The following is a 25,663-nucleotide window of genomic DNA, read 5'->3' as shown; positions in this document are numbered from 1 at the left end:
GATTGCTAGCAAGACTGGTCATTCAAAAATCGTGCCTGGACTTGCTGTTTGGACGACCTGCTTTCTGCCGCCTTCCTGATCTACCAATGACTAAGCACCAACGACAAACAGCCAGGGAACACAACTTAAGAGCAGTAAAAGTAACTATAATTGTGGTGGGGTGGGAAGTGTGCATAAAAACACCAAAATCATTACAAATTAAGAAAAACTTTTTGCAAGGTAACTTTACCGGAGGAAAACAACAATCACCGAGAATTTCCTCAGAGCTCTTCCCGCTCCGAAGCACTAACTTCGCTGGAAACCCCACTTATGTGCGTAAACTGGGTTTCCGATGCACTTCCGGCAAAGTTACAATGGCGTAGCAACAGAAAGTTTGAGGGGATTTGGGGCTATTGTAAGTTACTGTATTCACAGGGTTCATTTAGCAAATACAATATTTTATATGTGAGAAATGAAGGTGCGTGTTGAAATTTTGTTATATTTTTAATGTATGTGAAATGGGTACAGCAGCAGCATTCTTTTACAAAAGCAAAATACTGCTGATGCTGGAAATCTGAAATTAAAACAGAAATGCTGGAAATACTCAGCAGGTCAGGCAGCATCTGTGGAGAGAGAAACAGCATTAACTTTTCAGGACGATGAACCTTCGTCAGAACTGGAAAAAGCTGGAGATCGAACAGGTTTTTAAGCAAGTGCCGTGGCAGGGAAAGGGGGAAGAGCATTCTTTTGTTTGTGTGCAGGTAATTTATTTATGTGCATTCCTCCTCGCCCAGCACATCTCTCAATAATGCAACCACCAATTCACCGTGAGCAAAATAAAATATTGGATGAAAACTCTTGTTTTAATCACACAAAAGAATGGAAGAGAAGACTTAATAAGTCAAGTAGTAGTGATTAAGTCATGCCAATAATGGGTTTTAAAGGCATGGAGGAAGGGAAGATGGAGACACAAATATATATAATACTGTAAATAGAAGGGATACTATAAATGGGAAAATGGTGAGGAAGGTCGACAGAGGAAGAAGCCAAATAAAACTCTTCAAACATATTCTATTGGTAATCTGTTTTTAATTCATAAACATGTTAAAAATTAATTCAAGCACAGGGAATGACTGAATTAGTCATAAACATCAAATTTATTCTTAATTTCCTCAGTGGACATCAGAAAACGGTCACACCCTCTTTAAAGTAGGACATTGCAATCTTTAATTCTCAGGTGCAGGACTCTTGCTCTGTATAGCTTTCAACAACCACCTCCTCAACCTGAATACATGAGTGTAAAATCCATATTTCCCATCCCTGTCACATCCTTCTCCCCAGGACACGATTCCCATCAGGTACCATCGATTATCTGTTGGGTTCTGTGTGACATTCAAAAACAAATACCTTTAATATACATTAATGGAAAAGGAATTACTTCTGTATAAGTTAGATAAATAGGAAAATAAATAGCATTTGTATAGTGCCTTTCACAACCACAGGATGTCTCCAAAGCGCTTCACAGCCAATTAAAAATACTTTTAAAGTGTAGGCACTGTTATAATGTAGGAAACAAGTTCCCACAAACCAATGAAATAATTGTCCAGATAATCTGTTTTATAGTGAGAGATAAATATTGGCCAAGCCACCAGAAGAACTCACTTGCTCGTTTTCGAACAGTGCCATAGGATTGTCTACATCCATTTGTGAGGGCAGACGTAGCCACGGTTTAAAAGTGCATGGAAAGATGGCACCTCTGACAGTGCAGCACTCCCTCAGTACTGCACTGAATTGTTGGCCTAGATTATGTGCTGCAGCCTCTGGAGTGAGGCTTGAACCCACAACCTTCTGACTTTCATGTAAGACTGAGCCAAGGCTGACATTTAAGTTCCACTACAGTGGGGCTCATCCATGAGACCAGCATCAATGTAATTCTATGCCAAAGGAGACTGACAGTGCATCGGGCCCCTTGGTGCTCCTGTACGTTGACGGACTGGTATTCACATCCACCCCGTTTCTCTCGGGGCACTTTCTGATCTTAGCAGGCTATATGGAGGACGCAAGTTGCGTCCTCACAGAAGGAAGGAAAAACCAGCCACCTACTAACAGAGAGGTGTTATACTTTCCCAGCCACAGAATGTTGCGTGAAGTGCAGGGAGTTTTAAATTGGAATGACCGTTGAGATCAGCAACATTGTAAGAGAATATTAACATGGAGAGACAACAAGCAATTTACAGCTTTTGGAAAGTCTTTCTTCTTGAGATATATCTTGTGTGTTCCCCGTTACTGGATGCCCCTGTGCAATGCTCCATTGATCAATCCACAGCTGACAGGGTAGTTGACCTACTCCAAGGCCTCCAGAAATGCTGCTCTGAAACTGGCCAACAATTCTCCTTGATGGCCTGATGGGTAATGGCACCAACTTATATACTATTCAAAAATACAGATCAGAGGGTCCCTGATGTGATTCTCACTAATTTCAGCTGGGGCAGCACTTAAAGATTTGGATAGATTCACCCTGCTGAAATTTTGCTTGTGTGGGCATCAAATGAGGACATAAGGGTCAATTGTAATAACCCCACCCCCGTCAACCTCAGAATCTAACACTCACTGACCCAGGCTCACAGATGAAAAATAGCAATTTGGGAGCGGTGATGGAGCCGTCCATGGAATTTTAACCAGCCATGAACCAATGTCTTCAGGAGAGGGGACAGAAAGGAGAGGACAATGGCAAAAGAGAGAGTTGAAATTGATGTGGTGAAACCGAACGCTGGAGCACATCACTCAGAATCAGAGTGAAGAAAGAGGGTAATGTAAACTCCTAAGGAGTGAAGGTAAAGGGTAAAGTCAACTCTAGGGAGGGAAGGTTAAGGGTAACGTCAACCCTAGGGAGTGAAGGAAAGGGTAACGTCAACTCTAGGGAGTGAAGGTAAAGGGTAATGTCAAACCTAGGGAATGAAGGTAAAGGGTAACGTCAACTCTAGAGAGTGAAGGTAAAGGGTAACGTCAAGCCTAGGGAGTGAAGGAAAGGGTAATGTCAACCCTAGCAAGTGAAGGAAAGGGTAATGTCAACATTAGGGAGTGAAGGTAAAGGGTAACGTCTGTTGTGTATGTAACCTGTTCCACCTTAAGAGAGCTTAAGCCTGTTCCACCTTAAGAGATGTACTACTTTCTCAGGCTGCTGTAGACGTAATACCGGGGGTGAACACACCGGTATATAAGCACTGTGCAGTAATCTTGTATTCAGTATAGTCCCTACCTCCAACCAGTAAAGACCTGTTTTTATTGTTACTCATTAGTCTGTGTCTTAATTAACTAAATAATTCACAGACTTAACACTGGCGACGAGTCAGGTTCTTACCCTGCGGCAGTTATTCCACGGCGGTTGAAGAGAGGTTTCAAACCACACCACCCCACTGGAAGCGACAGGCATTAGGGCCCTGAAGCCTCCATCAGCTTGTGAACCGGAGTAGAAGACAGGGCTGGGGAAGACAGAGGTACAGGGCGATAGCGATCGGCAGATAAGGGCCGGGCCGCTTTGAAGTGAGGGGCGCAGCCGGGCCATCGATCGCAACCACCGATAAGGGCCGCACTCGGGCTGAAAGGGCAGCGGCTGCAGAAATTGAAGGCGCAAGAGCCGCGGTGCACAGCGCGGGCCATCGATCGCGATCGGGAGATAAGGGCTTTGGAGTGCGAGGCGCAGCCGGGCCATCGATCGCAAGCACTGATAAGGGCCGGGCCGCTTTCAAGTGCGAGGCGCAGCCGGGCCATCGATCGCATCCGCTGATAAGGGCCGCACTCGGGCGATCGCGGCGAAGATAAGGGCCGCAATCGGGGGCTGAAGGGAGACGGCGTCGGGGGACGGGTGAAGACCGCCAAGCGCGGGAAAACCGCCATTTTGTGGGCGGAGGACGACGGCAAGAGCGGGAAGCCGCCATCTTTGATAACAAGTAAAGAAAATAAAACCTGAGAAAGTAGTACATCTCTTAAGGTGGAACAGGCTTAAGCTCTCTTAAGGTTGAACAGGTTACATACACAACAACGTCAACCCTAGGGAGTGAAGGTAAAGGCTAATGGCAACCATGGGAGTGAAGGTAAAGGGTAATGTCAAACCTAGGGAGTGAAGGTAAAGGGTAATGTCAACCCTAGGGAGTAAAGGTACAGGGTAACGTCAACTCTAGGGAGTGAAGAAAAGAGTAACGTCAACCCTAGGGAGTCAAGGTAAAGGGTAACACCAACCCTAGGGAGTGAAGTTAAAGGGTAATGTCAACACTAGGGAGTGAACGTAAAGGATAATGTCAACCCTAGGGAGTGAAGGTAAAGGGTAACGTCAACCCTAGGGAGTGAAGGAAAGGGTAACGTCAACCGTAGGGAGTGAAGGAAAGGGTACTGTCAACCCTTGGGAGTGAAGGTAAAGGGTAAAGTCAACCCTAGGGAGTGAAGGTAAAGGGTAACGTCAACCCTAGGGAATGAAGGTAAAGTGTAACGTCAACCCTAGTGAGTGAAGGTAAAGGGTAACGTCAACCCTAGGGAGTGAAGGTAAAGGGTAACGTCACCCCTAGGGAATGAAGGTAAAGGGTACCGTCAACCCAAGGGAGTGAAGGTACAGGGTAATGTCAACCCAAGCAAGTGAAGGAAAGGATAACGTCAACCCTAGGGAGTGAAGGTAAAGGCTAACGTCAATCCTAGGGAATGAAGGAAAGGGTAACGTCAACCTTAGGGAGTGAAGCTAAAGGGTACCGTCAACCCAAGGGAGTGAAGGTACAGGGTTAATGTCAACCCAAGCAAGTGAAGGAAAGGGTAACGTCAACACTGGGGAGTGAAGGTAAAGGGTACCGTCAACCCTAGGGAGTGAAGGTAAAGGGTAACCTCAACCTTAAGGAGTGAAGGTAAAGGGTAACGTCAACCCTAGGGAATAAAGGAAAGGGCAACTTCAACACTAGGGAGTGAGGGTAAAGGGTATTATCAACCCTAGGGAGTGAAGGTAAAGGGAAACCTTAGCCCTAGGGAATGAAGGTAATGGTTAACGTCAACCCTAGGGAATGAAGGTAAAGGGTAACGTCAACCCTAGGGAGTGAAGGTAAAGGCTAACGTCAATCCTAGGGAATGAAGGAAAGGGTAACGTCAACCCGAGGGAGTGAAGGTAAAGGGTAACGTCAACCCTAGGGAGTGAAGGTAAAGGGTAACGTCAACCCTAGGGAGTGAAGGTGAAGATTAACCTCAACCCTAGGGAGTGAAAGAAAGGGTACCGTCAACCCTAGGGAATGAAGGAAAGGGAAACGTTAATCCTAGGGAATGAAGGAAAGGGAAACATCAACCCTTGTGAGTGAAGGTAAAGGGAAATGTCAACCCTAGGGAGTGAAGGGGAAGGGTAACGTCAACCCTAGGGAGTGAAGGGGAAGGTTAACCTCAACCCTAGGGAATGAAGGAAAGGGTAACATCAACCCTAGGGAATGAAGGAAAGGGAAGCGTCAACCCTAGGGAATGAAGGAAAGGGAAACGTCAACCCTTGGGAGTGAAGGTAAAGGGAAATGTCAAACCTAGAGAGTGAAGGTAAAGGGTAACGTCAACCCTAGGGAGTGAAGGAAAGGGTTACGTCTAATGTAGGGAGTGAAGGAAAGGTTTACGTCTAACGTAGGGAGTGAAGGATAGTGTAACGTCAACCCTAGTGAATGAAGGTAAAACCTAACGTCAACCCTAGGGAGTGAAGGTAAAGGGTACCATCAACCCTAGGGAGTGAAGGAAAGTGTAACGTCAACCCTAGGGAATGAAGGTAAAGTGTAACGTCAACACTAGGGAGTGAAGATAAAGGGTAATGTCAACCCTAGGGAGTGAAGGTGAAGATTAACCTCAACCCTAGGGAGTGAAAGAAAGGGTACCGTCAACCCTAGGGAATGAAGGAAAGGGAAACGTTAATCCTAGGGAATGAAGGAAAGGGAAACATCAACCCTTGTGAGTGAAGGTAAAGGGAAAAGTCAACCCTAGGGAGTGAAGGGGAAGGGTAACGTCAACCCTAGGGAGTGAAGGGGAAGGTTAACCTCAACCCTAGGGAATGAAGGAAAGGGAAGCGTCAACCCTAGGGAATGAAGGAAAGGGAAACGTCAACCCTTGGGAGTGAAGGTAAAGGGAAATGTCAAACCTAGAGAGTGAAGGTAAAGGGTAACGTCAACCCTAGGGAGTGAAGGAAAGGGTTACGTCTAACGTAGGGAGTGAAGGAGAGGTTTACGTCTAACGTAGGGAGTGAAGGATAGTGTAACGTCAACCCTAGCGAATGAAGGTAAAACCTAACGTCAACACTAGGGAGTGAAGGTAAAGGCTAACGTCAACCCTAGGGAGTGAAGGTAAAGGGTACCATCAACCCTAGGGAGTGAAGGAAAGTGTAACGTCAACCCTAGGGAATGAAGGTAAAGTGTAACGCCAACCCTAGTGAGTGAAGGTAAAGGGTAACGTCCCCCCTAGGGAATGAAGGTAAAGGGTACCGTCAACCCAAGGGAGTGAAGGTACAGGGTAATGTCAACCCAAGCAAGTGAAGGAAAGGGTAATGTCAACCCTAGGGAGTGAAGGTAAAGGCTAATGTCAATCCTAGGGAATGAAGGAAAGGGTAACGTCAACCCTAGGGAGTGAAGGTAAAGGGTACAGTCAACCCAAGGGAGTGAAGGTACAGGGTTAATGTCAACCCAAGCAAGTGAAGGAAAGGGTAACATCAACACTAGGGAGTGAAGGTAAAGGGTACCGTCAACCCTAGGGAGTGAAGGTAAAGGGTAACCTCAACCTTAAGGAGTGAAGGTAAAGGGTAACGTCAACCCTAGGGGATAAAGGAAAGGGTAACTTCAACACTAGGGAGTGAGGGTAAAGGGTAATTATCAACCCTAGGGAGTGAAGGTAAAGGGAAACCTCAACCATAGGGAATGAAGGTAATGGTTAACGTCAACCCTAGGGAATGAAGGTAAAGGGTAACGTCAACCCTAGGGAGTGAAGGTAAAGGCTAACGTCAATCCTAGGGAATGAAGGAAAGGGTAACGTCAACCCGAGGGAGTGAAGGTAAAGGGTAACGTCAACCCTAGGGAGTGAAGGTAAAGGGTAACGTCAACCCTAGAGAGTGAAGGTAAAGGCTAACGTCAATCCTAGGGAATGAAGGAAAGGGTAACGTCAACCCTAGGGAGTGAAGGTAAAGGGTAACGTCAACCCAAGGGAGTGAAGGTAAAGGGTAACGTCAACCCTAGGTTATTAAGGAAAGGGTACCGTCAACCCTAGGGAGTGAAGGTGAAGATTAACCTCAACCCTAGGGAGTGAAAGAAAGGGTAACGTCAACCCTAGGGAATGAAGGAAAGGGAAACGTTAATCCTAGGGAATGAAGGAAAGGGAAACATCAACCCTTGTGAGTGAAGGTAAAGGGAAATGTCAACCCTAGGGAGTGAAGGGGAAGGGTAACGTCAACCCTAGGGAGTGAAGGGGAAGGTTAACCTCAACCCTAGGGAATGAAGGAAAGGGTAACATCAACCCTAGGGAATGAAGGAAAGGGAAGCGTCAACCCTAGGGAATGAAGGAAAGGGAAACGTCAACCCTTGGGAGTGAAGGTAAAGGGAAATGTCAAACCTAGAGAGTGAAGGTAAAGGGTAACGTCAACCCTAGGGAGTGAAGGAAAGGGTTACGTCTAACGTAGGGAGTGAAGGAAAGGTTTACGTCTAACGTAGGGAGTGAAGGATAGTGTAACGTCAACCCTAGTGAATGAAGGTAAAACCTAACATCAACCCTAGGGAGTGAAGGTAAAGGCTAACGTCAACCCTAGGGAGTGAAGGAAAAGGGTAACACCAACCCTAGTGAGTGAAGGTAAACGGTAACGTCAACCCTAGGGAGTGAAGGTAAAGGATAATGTCAACCCTAGGGAGTGAAGGTAAAGAATAACGGCAACCCGAGGGAGTGAAGCTAAAGGGTAACCTCAACCCTAGGGATTGAAGGAAAGGGTAACGTCAACCGTAGGGAGTGAAGGAAAGGGTAACGTCAACCCTTGGGAGTGAAGGTAAAGGGTAACGTCAACCCTAGGTAATGAAGGTAAAGGATAACAACAACCCTAGGGAGTGAAGGTACAGGGTAACGTCAACTCTAGGGAGTGAAGGAAAGGGTAATGTCAACCCTAGCAAGTGAAGGAAAGGTTAAAGTCAACACTAGGGAGGGAAGGTAAAGGGTACTGTCAACCCAAGGGAGTGAAGGTACAGGGTAACGTCAACACTGGGGAGTGAAGGAAAGGGTAATGTCAACCCTAGGGAATGAAGGAAAGGGTAATGTCAACTCTAGGGAGTGAAGGTAAAGGGAAACCTCAATGCTAGGGAATAAAGGTAATGGGTAACGTCAACCCTAGGGAATGAAGGTAAAGGGTAATATCAACCCTAGGGAGTGAAGGTAAAGGGTAACGTCAACCCTAGGGAGTGAAGGTAAAGGGTAACGTCAACCCTAGGGAATGAAGGAAAGGGTAATGTCAACCCTAGGGAGTGAAGGAAAGTGTAACATCAACACTAGGGAGTGAAGGTAACGGGTACTGTCAACGCTAGGGAGTGAAGGTAAAGGGTAACGTCAACCCTAGGGAATGAAGGTAAAGGTAAATGTCAACCCTAGGCAGTGAAGGTACAGGGTAATGTCAACTTTAGGGAGTGAAGGAAAGGGTAACGTCAACACTAGCGAATGAAGGAAAGGGAAACGTCAAACCTTGGGAGTGAAGGTAAAGGGTAACGTCAACTCTAGGGAGTGAAGGTAAAGGGAGCATCAACCCTAGGGAGTGAAGGTAAAGGGAGCGTCAACCCTAGGGAGTGAAGGTAAAGGGTAACGTCAACCCTAGGGAGTGAAGGTAAAGGGAGCGTCAACCCTTGGGAGTGAAGGTAAAGGGAGCGTCAACCCTAGGGAGTGAAGGTAAAGGGAGCATCAATCCTAGTGAGTGAAGGTAAAGGGAGCGTCAACCCTAGGGAGTGAAGGTAAAGGTTAACATCAACCCTAGGGAGTGAAGGTAAAGGGTAACCTCAACCCTAGGGAGTGAAGGAAAGGGTAACGTCAACCCCAGGGAGTGAAGGTAAAGGGTAATGTCAACTCTAGGGAATGAAGGAAAGGGTAACGTCAACCCTAGGGAGTGAAGGTGAAGGGTAACATCAACCCTAGAGAGTGAAGCTGAAGGTTAACCTCAACCATAGGGAGTGAAGTAAAGGGTAACGTCAAACCTAGGGAATGAAGGAAAGGGAAACGTCAAACCTAGGGAGTGAAGGTAAAGGGTAACGTCAACCCTAGGGAGTGTAGGTGAAGTTTAACCTCAACCCAAGGGAATGAAGGAAAGGGTAACATCAACCCTAGGGAATGAAGGAAAGGGAAAAGTCAACCCTAGGGAATGAAGGAAAGGGAAACATCAACCCTCGGGAGTGAAGGTAAAGGGTAACATCAACCCTAGGGAATGCAGGTAAAGGGTACCGTCAACCCAAGGGAGTGAAGGTAAAGGGTAACCTCAACCTTAAGGAGTGAAGGTAAAGGGTAACGTCAACCCTAGGGAATAAAGGAAAGGGTAACTTCAACACTAGCGAGTGAGGGAATGGGTAATGTCATCCCTAGGGAATGAAGGAAAGGGTAACATCAACACTAGGGCATGAAAGTAAAGGGAATACCTCAACCCTAGGGAATAAAGGTGAAGTGTAACGTCAACCCTAGTGAGTGAAGGTAAAGGGTAACATCAACCCTAGGGAGTGAAGGTAAAGGGTAACCTCAACACTAGGGAATGAAGGTAAAGGGTACTGTCAAACCAAGGGAGTGAAGGTACAGGGTAATGTCAACCGTAGCAAGTGAAGGAAAGGGTAACGTCAACACTAGGGTGTGAAGGTAAAGGGTAATCTCAACCTTAAGGAGTGAAGGTAATGGGTAACGTCAACCCTAGGGAATAAAGGAAAGGGTAACTTCAACACTAGGGAGTGAGGGTAAAGCGTATTGTCAACCCTAGGGAGTGAAGGTAAAGGGTAACGTCAACCCTAGGGAATGAAGGTACAGGGTAACATCAACCCTAGCAAGTGAAGGAAAGGCTAATGTCAACACTAGGGAGTGAAGGTAAAGGGTAACGTCAACCCTAGGGAGTGAAGGTAAAGGGTAACCTCAACCTTAGGGAGTGAAGGTAAAGGGTAACGTTAACCCTAGGGAATGAAGGTAAAGGGTGCTGTCAACCCAAGGGAGTGAAGGTAAAGGGTAACGTCAACTCTAGGGAATGAAGGAAAGGGTAATGTCAACCCTAGGGAGTGAAGGTAAAGGTTAATGTAAACCCTAGGGAGTGAAGGTACAGGGTAATGTCAACTCTAGGGAGTGAAGGAAAGGGTAACATCAACAATAGGGAATGAAGCAAAGGGAAATGTCAACCCTTGGGATTGAAAGAAAGGGTAACGTCAACCCTAGGGAGTGAAGGTAAAGGGAAATGTCAAACCTAGGGAGTGAAGGTAAAGGGTAACATCAATCCTAGGAAGTGAAGGTGAAGGTTAACCTCAACCCTAGGGAGTGAAGGAAAGGGTAACGTCAACCCTAGGGAGTGAAGGAAAGTGTAACCTCAACCCTACGGAGTTAAGGTAAACCATAACGTCAACCCTAGGGAGTGAAGGTAAAGGCTAACTTCAACCCTTGGGAGTAAAGTTAAAGGGTAACGTCAACCCTAGGGAGTGAAGGTACAGGGTATCGTCAACACTAGGGAGTGAAGGAAAGTGTAACGTCAACACTAGGGAGTCAAGGTAAAGGGTAACACCAACCATAGGGAGTGAAGGTAAAGGGTAACGTCACCCTAGGGAGTGAAGGTAAAGGGTAATGTCACCCTAGGGAGTCAAGCTAAAGGGTAACATCAACTCTAGGGAGTGAATGTAAAGGGTAACATCAACCCTAGGGAGTGAAGGTAAAGGGTAATGTCACCCTAGGGAGTCAAGCTAAAGGGTAACATCAACTCTAGGGAGTGAAAGTAAAGGGTAACATCAACCCTAGGGAGTGAAGGTAAAGGGTAATGTCAACCCTAGGGAGTGAAAGTAAAGGGTTATGTCAACCCGAGGGAGTGAAGCTAATGGGTAACCTCAACCCTAGGGAGTGAAGGAAAGGGTAACGTCAACCATAGGGAGAGAAGGAAAGGGTAACGTCAACCCTAGGGAGTGAAGGTAAAGGGTAACGTCAACCCTAGGGAGTGAAGGTGAAGGGTGATGTCAACCCTAGGGAATGAAGATAAAGGATAACCTCAACCTTAGGTAGTGAAGGTAAAGGGTAACGTTAACCCTAGGGAATGAAGGTAACGGGTACCGTCAACCCAAGGGAGTGAAAGTAAAGGTTAACGTCAACCCTAGGGAATGAAGGAAAGGGTAATGTCAACCCAAGGGAGTGAAGGTAAAGTGTAACGTCAACCCTAGGGGATGAAGGAAAGGGAAATGTCAAACCTAGGGAGTGAAGGTAAAGGGTAACGTCAACCCTAGGGAGTGAAGGTGAAGGTTAACCTCAACCCTAGGGAGTGAAGGAAAGGGTAACGTGAAACCTAGGGAGTGAAGGAAAGGGTAACATCAACTCTACGGTGTGAAGGTAAAACTTAACGTCAACCCTACGGAGTGAAGTTAAAGGATAACGTCAACCCTAGGGAGTGAAGGTAAAGGCTAATGTCAACCCTTGGGAGTGAAGGTAAAGGGTAACGTCAACCCTAGGGAATGAAGGTAAGGGGTAACGTCAACCCGAGGGAGTGAAGGAACAAGGTATTGTCAACTCTAGGAAGTGAAGGAAAGTGTAACGTCAACACTAGGGAGTCAAGGTAAAGGGTAACACCAACCCTAGGGAGTGAAGCTAAAGGGTAACGTCAAACCTAGGGAGTGAAGGTAAAGGGTAACGTCAACCCTAGGGAGTCAAGGTAAAGGGTAACATCAACTCTAGGGAGTGAAGGCAAAGGGTAACGTCAAACCTAGGGAGTGAAGGTAAAGGGTAATGTCAACCCTAGGGAGTGAAAGTAAAGGGTAATGTCAACCCGACGGAGTGAAGCTAATGGGTAACCTCAACCCTAGGGAGTGAAGGAAAGGGCAACGTCAACCGTAGGGAGTGAAGCAAAGGGTAACGTCAACCCTAGGGAGTGAAGGTAAAGGGTAACATCAACCCTAGGGAGTGAAGGTAAAGGGTAACGTCAACCACAGGGAATGAAGGTAAACTGTAACATCAACCCTAGTGAGTGAAGGTAAAGGGCAATGTTAACCTTAGGGAGTGAAGGTAAAGGGTAACATCAACCCAAGGGAATGAAGGTAAAGGGTACCGTCAACCCAAGGGAGTGAAGGTAAAGGGTAATGTCAACCCTAGGGAGTGAAGGTAAAGGCTAACGTCAACCCTAGGGAGTGAAGGTAAAGGGCACCGTCAACCCTAGGGAGTGAAGGAAAGTGTAACGTCAACCCTAGCGAATGAAGGTAAAGTGTAACGTCAAAACTAGGGAGTGAAGTTAAAGGGTAATGTCAACCCTAGGGAATGAAGGTAAAGGGTAACGTCAACCCAAGGGAGTGAAGGTACAGGGTATCGTCAATTCTAGGGAGTGAAGGAAAGTGTAACGTTAGCACTAGGGAGTCAAGGTAAAGGGTAACACCAACCCTAGGGAGTGAAGGTAAAGGGTAACGTCAACCCTAGGGAGTGAAGGTAAAGGGTAACGTCAACCCTAGGGAGTCAAGGTAAAGGGTAACATCAATCCTAGGGAGTGAAGGTAAATGGAACGTCAACCGTAGGGAGTGAAGGAAAGGGTAACGTCAACCCTTGGGAGTGAAGGTACAGGGTAACTTCAACTCTAGGGAGTGAAGGTAAAGGGTAATGTCAACACTAGGGAGTGAATGAAAGGGTAACGTCAACCATAGGAAATGAAGGAAAGGGTAACGTCAACACTAGGGATTGAAGGTAAAGGGTAATGTCAACCCTAGGGAGTGAAGGTAAAGGGAAATGTCAACCCTAGGGAATGAAGGTAATGGATAACGTCAGCCCTAGGGAATGAAGGTAAAGGGTAACGTCAACCTTAGGGAGTGCAGTTAAAGGGTAACGTCAACCCTAGGGAATGAAGGAAAGGGTAATGTCAACCCTAGGGAGTGAAGGAAAGTGTAACGTAAACACTAGGGAGTGAAGGTAAAGGGTACTCTCAAAGCTAGGGAGTGAAGGTAAAGGGTAACGTCAACCCTAGGGAGTCATGGTAAAGGGTAACATCAACCCTAGGGAGTGAGGGTAAAGGGTAATGTCAACCCTAGGGAGTGAAAGTAAAGGGTAATGTCAACCCGAGGGAGTGAAGCTAATGGGTAACCTCAACTCTAGAGAGTGAAGGAAAGGGTACCATCAACCATAGGGAGTGAAGGAAAGGGTAACATCAATCCTTGGGAGTGAAGATAAAGGGTAACGTCAACCCTAGGGAATGAAGGTAAAGGGTAATGTCAACCCTAGTGAGTGAAGGTAAAGGGTAATATCAACCCAAGGGAAAGAAGGTAAAGGGTACCGTCAACCCAAGGGAGTGAAGGTAAAGGCTAACGTCAACCCTAGGGAGTGAAGGTAAAGGGTACCGTCAACCCTTGGGAGTGAAGGAAAGTGTAATGTCAACCCTAGGGAATGAAGGTAAAGTGTAACGTCAAAACTAGGGAGTGAAGTTAAAAGGCAATGTCAACCCTAGGGAGTGAAGGTAAAGGGTAATGTCAACCCTAGGGAATGAAGGTAAAGGGTAACGGTAACCCTATCGAATGAAGGGAAAGGGTAAGTTCAATCCTAGGGAGTGAAGGAAAGGGTAACATCAACCCTACGGAGTGAAGGTAAAGGGTAACGTCAACCCTACGGAGTGAAGTTAAAGGCTAACGTCAACCCTAGGGAGTGAAGTTAAAGGGTACCGTCAACCCTAGGGAGTGAAGGAAAGTGTAACGTGAACCCTAGGGAATGAAGGTAAAGCGTAACGTCAAAACTAGGGAGTGAAGTTAAAAGGTAATGTCAACCCTAGGGAGTGAAAGTAAAGGGTAATGTCAACCCGAGGGAGTGAAGCTAATGTGTAACCTCAACCCTAGGGAGTGAAGGTAAAGGGTAACGTCAACCCTAGGGAATGAAGGTAAAGGGTAACGTCAACACTAGGGAGTCAAGGTAAAGGGTAACATCAACCCTAGCGAGTGAAGGTAAAGGGTAACGTCAACCCTAGGGAGTGAAGGTAAAGGGTAATGTCAACCCTAGGGAGTGAAAGTAAAGGGTAATGTCAACCCGAGGGAGTGAAGCTAATGTGTAACCTCAACCCTAGGGAGTGAAGGAAAAGGTAACGTCAACCATAGGGAGTGAAGGAAAGGGTAACATCAACCCTTGGGAGCGAGGGTAAAGGGTAACGTCAACCCTAGGGAGTAAAGGTAAAGGGTAACGTCAACCCTAGGGAATGAAGGTAAAGTGTAACGTCAACCCTAGTGAGTGAAGGTAAAGGGTAGTGTTAACCCTAGGGAGTGAAGGTATAGTTTAACGTCAACCCTAGGGAATGAAGGTAAAGGGTACCGTCAACCCAAGGGAGTGAAGGTACAGGGTAACTTCAACTCTAGGGAGTGAAGGTAAAGGCTAACGTCAACACTAGGGAGTGAATGAAAGGGTAACGTCAACCCTAGGAATTGAAGGAAAGGGTAACGTCAACACTAGGGAGTGAAGGTAAAGGGTAATGTCAACCCTAGGGAGTGAAGGTAAAGGGAAACCTCAACCCAAGGGAATGAAGGTAATGGGTAACGTCAGCCCTAGGGAATGAAGGTAAAGGGTACTGTCAACGCTAGGGAGTGAAGTTAAAGGGTAACGTCAACCCTGGGGAATGAAGGAAAGGGTAATGTCAACCATAGGGAGTGAAGGAAATTGTAACGTCAACACTAGGGAGTGAAGGTAAAGGGTAACGTCAACCTTAGGGAATGAAGATAATGGGTGACGTCAACACTAGGGAGTGAAGGAAAGGGTAACGTCAACACCAGCGAATGAAGGAAAGGGAACCGTCAACCCTTGGGAGTGGATGTAAAGGTTAGTGTCAACCCTAGGGAGTGATGGTACAGGGTAATGTCAACTCTAGGGAGTGAAGGAAAGGGTAATGTCAACTCTAGCGAATGAAGGAAAGGGAACCGCCAACCCTTGGGAGTGAAGTTAAATGGTAACGTCAACCCTAGAGAGTGAAGGTAAAGGGCAATGTTAACCTTAGGGAGTGAAGGTAAAGGGTAACATCAACCCAAGGGAATGAAGGTAAAGGGTACCGTCAACCCAAGGGAGTGAAGGTAAAGGGTAATGTCAACCCTAGGGAGTGAAGGTAAAGGCTAACGTCAACCCTAGGGAGTGAAGGTAAAGGGCACCGTCAACCCTAGGGAGTGAAGGAAAGTGTAACGTCAACCCTAGCGAATGAAGGTAAAGTGTAACGTCAAAACTAGGGAGTGAAGTTAAAGGGTAATGTCAACCCTAGGGAATGAAGGTAAAGGGTAACGTCAACCCGAGGGAGTGAAGGTACAGGGTATCGTCAATTCTAGGGAGTGAAGGAAAGTGTAACGTTAGCACTAGGGAGTCAAGGTAAAGGGTAACACCAACCCTAGGGAGTGAAGGTAAAGGGTAACGTCAACCCTAGGGAGTGAAGGTAAAGGGTAACGTCAACCCTAGGGAGTCAAGGTAAAGGGTAACATCAATCCTAGGGAGTGAAGGTAAATGGAACGTCAACCGTAGGGAGTGAAGGAAAGGGTAACGTCAACCCTTGGGAGTGAAGGTACAGGGTAACTTCAACTCTAGGGAGTGAAGGTAAAGGGTAATGTCAACACTAGGGAGTGAATGAAAGGGTAACGTCAACCATAGGAAATGAAGGAAAGGGTAACGTCAACACTAGGGATTGAAGGTAAAGGGTAATGTCAACCCTAGGGAGTGAAGGTAAAGGGAAATGTCAACCCTAGGGAATGAAGGTAATGGATAACGTCAGCCCTAGGGAATGAAGGTAAAGGGTAACGTCAACCTTAGGGAGTGCAGTTAAAGGGTAACGTCAACCCTAGGGAATGAAGGAAAGGGTAATGTCAACCCTAGGGAGTGAAGGAAAGTGTAACGTAAACACTAGGGAGTGAAGGTAAAGGGTACTCTCAAAGCTAGGGAGTGAAGGTAAAGGGTAACGTCAACCCTAGGGAGTCATGGTAAAGGGTAACATCAACCCTAGGGAGTGAGGGTAAAGGGTAATGTCAACCCTAGGGAGTGAAAGTAAAGGGTAATGTCAACCCGAGGGAGTGAAGCTAATGGGTAACCTCAACTCTAGAGAGTGAAGGAAAGGGTACCATCAACCATAGGGAGTGAAGGAAAGGGTAACATCAATCCTTGGGAGTGAAGATAAAGGGTAACGTCAACCCTAGGGAATGAAGGTAAAGGGTAATGTCAACCCTAGTGAGTGAAGGTAAAGGGTAATATCAACCCAAGGGAAAGAAGGTAAAGGGTACCGTCAACCCAAGGGAGTGAAGGTAAAGGCTAACGTCAACCCTAGGGAGTGAAGGTAAAGGGTACCGTCAACCCTTGGGAGTGAAGGAAAGTGTAATGTCAACCCTAGGGAATGAAGGTAAAGTGTAACGTCAAAACTAGGGAGTGAAGTTAAAAGGCAATGTCAACCCTAGGGAGTGAAGGTAAAGGGTAATGTCAACCCTAGGGAATGAAGGTAAAGGGTAACGGTAACCCTATCGAATGAAGGGAAAGGGTAAGTTCAATCCTAGGGAGTGAAGGAAAGGGTAACATCAACCCTACGGAGTGAAGGTAAAGGGTAACGTCAACCCTACGGAGTGAAGTTAAAGGCTAACGTCAACCCTAGGGAGTGAAGTTAAAGGGTACCGTCAACCCTAGGGAGTGAAGGAAAGTGTAACGTGAACCCTAGGGAATGAAGGTAAAGCGTAACGTCAAAACTAGGGAGTGAAGTTAAAAGGTAATGTCAACCCTAGGGAGTGAAAGTAAAGGGTAATGTCAACCCGAGGGAGTGAAGCTAATGTGTAACCTCAACCCTAGGGAGTGAAGGTAAAGGGTAACGTCAACCCTAGGGAATGAAGGTAAAGGGTAACGTCAACACTAGGGAGTCAAGGTAAAGGGTAACATCAACCCTAGCGAGTGAAGGTAAAGGGTAACGTCAACCCTAGGGAGTGAAGGTAAAGGGTAATGTCAACCCTAGGGAGTGAAAGTAAAGGGTAATGTCAACCCGAGGGAGTGAAGCTAATGTGTAACCTCAACCCTAGGGAGTGAAGGAAAAGGTAACGTCAACCATAGGGAGTGAAGGAAAGGGTAACATCAACCCTTGGGAGCGAGGGTAAAGGGTAACGTCAACCCTAGGGAGTAAAGGTAAAGGGTAACGTCAACCCTAGGGAATGAAGGTAAAGTGTAACGTCAACCCTAGTGAGTGAAGGTAAAGGGTAGTGTTAACCCTAGGGAGTGAAGGTATAGTTTAACGTCAACCCTAGGGAATGAAGGTAAAGGGTACCGTCAACCCAAGGGAGTGAAGGTACAGGGTAACTTCAACTCTAGGGAGTGAAGGTAAAGGCTAACGTCAACACTAGGGAGTGAATGAAAGGGTAACGTCAACCCTAGGAATTGAAGGAAAGGGTAACGTCAACACTAGGGAGTGAAGGTAAAGGGTAATGTCAACCCTAGGGAGTGAAGGTAAAGGGAAACCTCAACCCAAGGGAATGAAGGTAATGGGTAACGTCAGCCCTAGGGAATGAAGGTAAAGGGTACTGTCAACGCTAGGGAGTGAAGTTAAAGGGTAACGTCAACCCTGGGGAATGAAGGAAAGGGTAATGTCAACCATAGGGAGTGAAGGAAATTGTAACGTCAACACTAGGGAGTGAAGGTAAAGGGTAACGTCAACCTTAGGGAATGAAGATAATGGGTGACGTCAACACTAGGGAGTGAAGGAAAGGGTAACGTCAACACCAGCGAATGAAGGAAAGGGAACCGTCAACCCTTGGGAGTGGATGTAAAGGTTAGTGTCAACCCTAGGGAGTGATGGTACAGGGTAATGTCAACTCTAGGGAGTGAAGGAAAGGGTAATGTCAACTCTAGCGAATGAAGGAAAGGGAACCGCCAACCCTTGGGAGTGAAGTTAAATGGTAACGTCAACCCTAGAGAGTGAAGGTAAAGGGTAACAGTTACCCTAGGGAGTGAAGGTAAATGGTAACGTCAACCCTAGTGAGTGAAGTTAAAGGGTAACACTAACCCTAGGGAGTTTAGGTAAAGGTTAACGGCAACCGAGGGAGTGAAGCTAAAGGGTAACTTCAACCCTAGGGAGTGAAGGAAAGGGTAACGTCAACCCTAGGGAGTGAAGGAAAGGGTAACATCAACCCTAGGGAATGAAGGAAAGGGTACCGTCAACCACAGGGTGTGAAGGTAGACGGTAACGTCAACTCTAGGGAGTGAAGGAAAGGGTAACGTCAACACTAGCAAATGAAGGAAAGTGAACCGTCAACCCTTGGGAGTGAAGGTCAAGGGTAATGTCAACCCTAGGGAGTGAAGGTAAAGGGTAACATCAACCCTAGGGAGTGAAAGTAAAGGGTAACCTCAACCCTAGGGAGTGAACTAAAGGGTAATGTCAACCCTAGGGAGTGAAGGTGAAGGTTAACCTCAACCCTAGGGAGTGAAGGAAAGTGTAACGTCAACCCTAGGGAATGAAGGAAAGTGAAATTTCACCCTAGGGAATAAAGGAAAGGGAAACATCAACCTTTGGGAGTGAAGGTAAAGGGAAATATCAAACCTAGGGAGTGAAGGTAAAGGGTAACCTCAACCCTTGGGAGTGAAGGTAAAGGGTAACGACAACCTTAGGGAGTGAAGGTAAAGGGTAACGTCAACCCTAGGGAGTCAAGGTAAAGGGTAACATCAACCCTAGCGAGTGAAGGTAAAGGGTAACGTCAACCCTAGGGAGTGAAGGTAAAGGGTAATGTCAACCCTAGGGAGTGAAGGTAAAGGGAAACCTCAACCCTAGGGAATGAAAGTAATGGGTAACGTCAGCCCCAGGGAATGAAGGTAAAGGGTACTGTCAACGCTAGGGAGTGAAGTTAAAGGGTAACGTCAACCCTGGGGAATGAAGGAAAGGGTAATGTCAACCATAGGGAGTGAAGGAAATTGTAACGTCAACACCAGGGAGTGAAGGTAAAGGGTAACGTCAACCTTAGGGAATGAAGATAATGGGTGACGTCGACACTAGGGAGTGAAGGAAAGGGTAACGTCAACACCAGCGAATGAAGGAAAGGGAACCGTCAACCCTTGGGAGTGAACGTAAAGGTTAATGTCAACCCTAGGGAGTGAAGGTACAGGGTAATGTCAACTCTAGGGAGTGAAGGAAAGGGTAATGTCAACTCTAGTGAATGAAGGAAAGGGAACCGCCAACCCTTGGGAGTGAAGTTAAATGGTAACATCAACCCTAGGGAGTGAAGGTAAAGGGTAACAGTAACCCTAGGGAGTGAAGGTAAATGGTAACGTCAACCCTAGTGAGTGAAGGTAAAGGGTAACACTAAACCTAGGGAGTTTATGTAAAGGGTAACGTCAACCCGAGGGAGTGAAGGAAAGGGTAACGTCAACCCTAGGGAGTGAAGGAAAGGGTAACGTCAACCCTAGGGAATGAAGGAAAGGGTAACGTCAACCCCAGGGAGTGAAGGTAAACGGTAACGTCAACTCTAGGGAGTGAAGGAAAGGGTAACGTCAACACCAGCAAATGATGGAAAGTGAACCGTCAACACTTGGGAGTGAAGGTAAAGGGTAACGTCAACCCTAGGGAGTGAAGGTAAAGGGTAACATCAACCCTAGGGAGTGAAGGTAAAGGGTAACCTCAACCCTAGGGAGTGAACTAAAGGGTAATGTCAACCCTAGGGAGTGAAGGTGAAGGTTAACCTCAACCCTAGGGAGTGAAGGAAAGTGTAACGTCAACCCTAGGGAATGAAGGAAAGGGAAACTTCGGCCTAGGGAATAAAGGAAAGGGAAACATCAACCTTTGGGAGTGAAGGTAAAGGGAAATGTCAAACCTAGGAAGTGAAGGTAAAAGGTAACCTCAACCCTTGGGAGTGAAGGTAAAAGGTAACGTCAACCCTAGGGAGTCAAGGTAAAGGGCAACATCAACCCTATGGAGTGATGGAAAGTGTAATGTTAACGCTAGTGAATGAAGGTAAAAGATAATGTCAACCCTAGGGAGTGAAGGTAAAAGGTAACGTCAACCCTAGGGAGTGAAGGTAAAGGCTAATGTCAGCCCTAGGAAGTGAAGGTAAAGGGTAACATCAACCCTAGGGAGGGAACTAAAGTATAACGTCAACACTAGGGAGTGTAGCTAAAGGGTAACATCAACCCTAGGGAGTGAAGGTAAATGGTAATGTCAACCCTAGGGAATGAGTATCATCAACCCTAGGGAGTGAAGGTAAAGGGTAACGTCAAAACTAGGGAGTGAAGGTAAAGGGTAACGTCAACCCTAGCGAGTGAAGGTAAAGGGTAACGTCAACCCTAAGGAGTGAAGGAAAGGGTAACGTCAAAACTAGGGAGTGAAGGTAAAGGGTAACATCAACCCTAGGGATTGCAGGTAAAGGTAACGTCAATCCTTGGGAGTGAAAGTAAAGGGTAACGCAACCCCTAGGGAGTGAAGGAAAGGGTAACGTCAACCCTAGGGATTGAAGGTAAAGGGTAACGTCAACCCTAGGGAATGAAGGTAAAGGATAACCTCAACCTTAGGTAGTGAAGGTAAAGGGTAACGTTAACCCTAGGGAATGAAGGTAAAGGTTACCCTGAACCCAAGGGAGTGAAGGTAAAGGGTAACGTCAACCCTAGGGGATGATGGTAAAGGTTACCCTCAACCCAAGGGAGTGAAGGTAAAGGGTAAGGTCAACCCTAGGGAATGAAGGAAAGGGTAATGTCAACCCAAGGGAGTGAAGGTAAAGGGTAACGTCAACCCTAGAGGATGAAGGAAAGGGTAATGTCAACCCTAGGGAGTGAAGGTAAAGAGCAATGTCAACCCTAGGGAGTGAAGGTACAGGGTAATGTCAACTCTAGGGAGTGAAGGAAAGGGTAACGTCAACACTAGCGAATGAAGGAAAGGGAAACATCAACCCTTGGGATTGAAGGTAAAGGTTAACGTCAACCAAAGGGAGTGAAGGTAAAGGGTAACCTCAACCCTAGGGAGTGAAGGAAAGGGTAACGTCAACCCTAGGGAATGAAGGAAAGGGTAACGTCAACCCTAGGGAGTGAAGGTAAAGGGAAATGTCAAACCTAGGGAGTGAAGGTAAAGGGTAACGGCAACCCTAGGGATTGAAGGTGAAGTTTAACCTCAACCCTAGGGAGTGAAGGAAAGGGTAACGTCAACCCTAGGGAGTGAAGGAAAGGGTAACATCAACTCTACGGAGTGAAGGTAAAACTTAACGTCAACCTTATGGAGTGAAGTTAAAGGATAACGTCAACCCTAGGGAGTGAAGGTAAAGGCTAACGTCAACCCTTGGGAGTGAAGGTAAAGGGTAACGTCAACCCTAGGGAATGAAGGTAAAGGGTAACGTCAACCCGAGGGAGTGAAGGAACAGGGTATTGTCAACTCTAGGAAGTGAAGGAAAGTGTAACGTCAACACTAGGGAGTCAAGGTAAAGGGTAACACCAACCCTAGGGAGTGAAGCTAAAGGGTAACGTCAACCCTAGGGAGTGAAGGAAAGGGTAACGTCAACCCTAGGGAATGAAGGAAAGGGTAACTTCAACCCCAGGGAGTGAAGGTAAACGGTAACGTCAACTCTAGGGAGTGAAGGAAAGGTTAACATCAACACTAGCAAATGAAGGAAAGTGAACCATCAACCCTTGGGAGTGAAGGTAAAGGGTAACGTCAAACCTAGGGAGTGAAGTTAAAGGGTAACATCAACCCTAGGGAGTGAAGGTGAAGGTTAACCTCAACCCTAGGGAGTGAAGGAAAGTGTAACATCAACCCTAGGGAATGAAGGAAAGGGTAACTTCACCCAAGGGAATAAAGGAAAGGGAAACATCAACCTTTGAGAGTGAAGGTAAAGGGAAATGTCAAACCTAGGGAGTGAAGGTTAAGGGTAACCTCAACCCTTGGGAGTGAAGGTAAAGGGTAACGTCAACCCTAGGGAGTCAAGGTAAAGGGCAATATCAACCCTAGGGAGTGAAGGAAAGTGTAATGTTAACGCTAGTGAATGAAGGTAAAAGGTAACGTTAGCTCTAGGGAGTGAAGGTAAAGGGTAGCGTCAACCCTAGGGAGTGAAGGTAAATGGTAATGTCAACCCTAGGGAATGAGTATCATCAACCCTAGGGAGTGAAGGTAAAGGGTAACGTCAAAACTAGGGAGTGAAGGTAAAGGGTAACGTCAACCCTAGCGAGTGAAGGTAAAGGGTAACGTCAACCCTAAGGAGTGAAGGAAAAGGTAACGTCAAAACTAGGGAGTGAAGGTAAAGAGTAACATCAACCCTAGGGATTGCAGGTAAAGGTAATGTCAATCCTTGGGAGTGAAGGTAAAGGGTAACGTCAACCCTAGGGAATGAAGGTAAAGGATAACCTCAACCTTAGGTAGTGAAGGTAAAGGGTAACGTTAACCCTAGGGAATGAAGGTAAAGGGTACCGTCAACCCAAGGGAGTGAAGGTAAAGGGTAACGTCAACCCTAGGGAATGAAGGAAAAGGTAATGTCAACCCAAGGGAGTGAAGGTAAAGGGTAACGTCAACCCTAGGGGATGAAGGAAAGGGTAATGTCAACCCGAGGGAGTGAAGGTAAAGAGTAATGTCAACCCTAGGGAGTGAAGTTACAGGGTAATGTCAACTCTAGGGAGTGAAGGAAAGGGTAACGTCAACACTAGCGAATGAAGGAAAGGGAAACGTCAACCCTTGGGATTGAAGGTATAGTTTAACGTCAACCCTAGGGAATGAAGGTAAAGGGTACCGTCAACCCAAGGGAGTGAAGGTACAGGGTAACTTCAACTCTAGGGAGTGAATGTAAAGGCTAACGTCAACACTAGGGAGTGAATGAAAGGGTAACGCCAACCCTAGGAATTGAAGGAAAGGGTAACGTTAACACTAGGGAGTGAAGGTAAAGGGTAATGTCAACCCTAGGGAGTGAAGGTAAAGGGAAACCTCAACCCTAGGGAATGAAGGTAATGGGTAACGTCAGCCCTAGGGAATGAAGGTAAAGGGTACTGTCAACGCTAGGGAGTGAAGTTAAAGGGTAACGTCAACCCTGGGGAATGAAGGAAAGGGTAATGTCAACCATAGGGAGTGAAGGAAATTGTAACGTCAACACTAGGGAGTGAAGGTAAAGGGCAACGTCAACCTTAGGGAATGAAGATAATGGGTGACGTCGACACTAGGGAGTGAAGGAAAGGGTAACGTCAACACCAGCGAATGAAGGAAAGGGAACCGTCAACCCTTGGGAGTGAACATAAAGGTTAATGTCAACCCTAGGGAGTGAAGGTACAGGGTAATATCAACTCTAGGGAGTGAAGGAAAGGGTAATGTCAACTCTAGCGAATGAAGGAAAGGGAACCGCCAACCCTTGGGAGTGAAGTTGAATGGTAACGTCAACCCTAGGGAGTGAAGGTTAAAGGTAACAGTAACCCTAGGGAGTGAAGGTAAATGGTAACGTCAACCCTAGTGAGTGAAGGTAAAGGGTAACACTAACCCTAGGGAGGGAACGTACAGGGTAACGTCAACCCTAGGGAATGTAGGAAAGGGTAACATCAACCCTAGGGAGTGAAGGTAAAGGGTAACGTCAATCCTAGGGAGTGATGGTAAAGGGTAACACCAACCCTAGTGAGTGAAGGTAAAGGGTAACGTCAACCCTAGGGAGTTTAGGTAAAGGTTAACTGCAACCGAGGGAGTGAAGCTAAAGGGTAACGTCAACCCTAGGGAGTGAAGGTAAAGGGTAACAGTAACCCTAGGGAGTGAAGGTAAATGGTAACGTCAACCCTAGTGAGTGAAGGTAAAGGGTAACACTAACCCTAGGGAGGGAACGTACAGGGTAACGTCAACCCTAGGGAGTGAAGGAAAGGGTAACATCAACCCTAGGGAGTGAAGGTAAAGGGTAACATCAATCCTAGGGAGTGATGGTAAAGGGTAACACCAACCCTAGTGAGTGAAGGTAAAGGGTAACGTCAACCCTAGGGAGTTTAGGTAAAGGTTAACTGCAACCGAGGGAGTGAAGCTAAAGGGTAACGTCAACCCTAGGGAGTGAAGGAAAGGGTAACGTCAACCCTAGGGAGTGAAGGAAAGGGTAACGTCAACCCTAGGGAATGAAGGAAAGGGTAACGTCAACCCCAGGGAGTGAAGGTAAACGGTAACGTCAACTCTAGGGAGTGAAGGAAAGGGTAACGTCAACACTAGCAAATGAAGGAAAGTGAACCGTCAACCCTTGGGAGTGAAGGTAAAGGGTAACGTCAACCCTAGGGAGTGAAGGTAAAGGGTAACATCAACCCTAGGGAGTGAAGGTGAAGGTTAACCTCAACCCTAGGGAGTGAAGGAAAGTGTAATGTCAAACCTAGGGAATGAAGGAAAGGGAAACTTCACCCTAGGGAATAAAGGAAAGGGAAACATCAACCTTTGGAAGTGAAGGTAAAGGGAAATGTCAAACCTAGGGAGTGAAGGTAAAGGGTAACCTCAACCCTTGGGAGTGAAGGTAAAGGGTAACGTCAACCCTAGGGAGTCAAGGTAAAGGGCAACATCAACCCTAGGGAGTGAAGGAAAGTGTAATGTTAACGCTAGTGAATGAAGGTAAAAGGTAACGTCAACCCTAGGGAGTGAAGGTAAAGGGTAACGTCAACCCTAGGGAGTGAAGGTAAAGGCTAACGTCAGCCCTAGTAAGTGAAGGTAAAGGGTAACATCAACCCTAGGGAGGGAACTAAAGTATAACGTCAACACTAGGGAGTGTAGCTAAAGGGTAACATCAGCCCTAGGGTGTGAAGGTAAATGGTAATGTCAACCCTAGGGAATGAGTATCATCAACCCTAGGGAGTGAAGGTAAAGGGTAACGTCAAAACTAGGGAGTGAAGGTAAAGGGTAACGTCAACCCTAGCGAGTGAAGGTAAAGGGTAACGTCAACCCTAAGGAGTGAAGGAAAGGGTAACGTCAAAACTAGGGAGTGAAGGTAAAGGGTAACATCAACCCTAGGGATTGCAGGTAAAGGTAACGTCAATCCTTGGGAGTGAAGGTAAAGGGTAACGCAACCCCTAGGGAGTGAAGGAAAGGGTAACGTCAACCCTAGGGATTGAAGGTAAAGGGTAACGTCAACCCTAGGGAGTGAATGCAACGGGTAACGTCAACCCTCGGGCGTGAAGGTAAAGGATAAAGTCAAACCTTGGGAGTGAAGCTAAAGGGTAACATCAACCGTAGGGAGTGAAGCTAAAGGGTAACGTCAACCCTAGGGAATGAAGGAAAGGGTAACGTCAACCCCAGGGAGTGAAGGTAAAGGGTAACGTCAACCCTAGGGAGTGAAGGTAAAGGGTAACGTCAACCCTAGGGAATGAAGGAAAGGGTAACATCAACCCCAGGGAGTGAAGGTAAAGGGTAACGTCAACCCTAGGGAATGAAGGAAAGGGTAACGTCAACCCCAGGGAGTAAAGGTAAAGGGTAACGTCAACCCTAGGGAGTGAAGGTAAAGGGTACCGTCAACCCTAGGGAATGAAGGAAAGCGTAACATCAACCCTAGGGAGTGAAGGTAAAGGGTAATGTCAACCTTAGGGAGTGAAGGTAAAGGGTAAC

The 25,663-nt window shown here is 46.7% G+C and overlaps 1 protein-coding gene across 1 annotated transcript in view; it reads right to left on the bottom strand.

Moving 5' to 3' along the window:
• Nucleotides 1-1,048: 1,048 nt before the first annotated feature.
• The window catches only part of f2 (coagulation factor II (thrombin)), a 203,030-nt gene continuing 178,415 nt past the window's right edge, over nucleotides 1,049-25,663 (bottom strand). The window contains exon 14 of the mRNA XM_086007573.1: nucleotides 1,049-1,361. Coding sequence (XP_085863699.1) covers nucleotides 1,206-1,361 — 156 coding nt within the window. The 3' untranslated portion in view covers nucleotides 1,049-1,205. The remainder of the gene's footprint in view (nucleotides 1,362-25,663) is intronic.

The sequence above is a fragment of the Somniosus microcephalus genome, chromosome 15 (assembly GCF_052327205.1).
Source record: "Somniosus microcephalus isolate GS21.2 chromosome 15, FLI_Smic_1.0, whole genome shotgun sequence".
In the NCBI taxonomy this organism is placed as follows: domain Eukaryota; kingdom Metazoa; phylum Chordata; class Chondrichthyes; order Squaliformes; family Somniosidae; genus Somniosus; species Somniosus microcephalus.
Note: the sequence above shows the minus strand (reverse complement) of the source record. Positions and strands in the feature narration are given on the sequence as shown.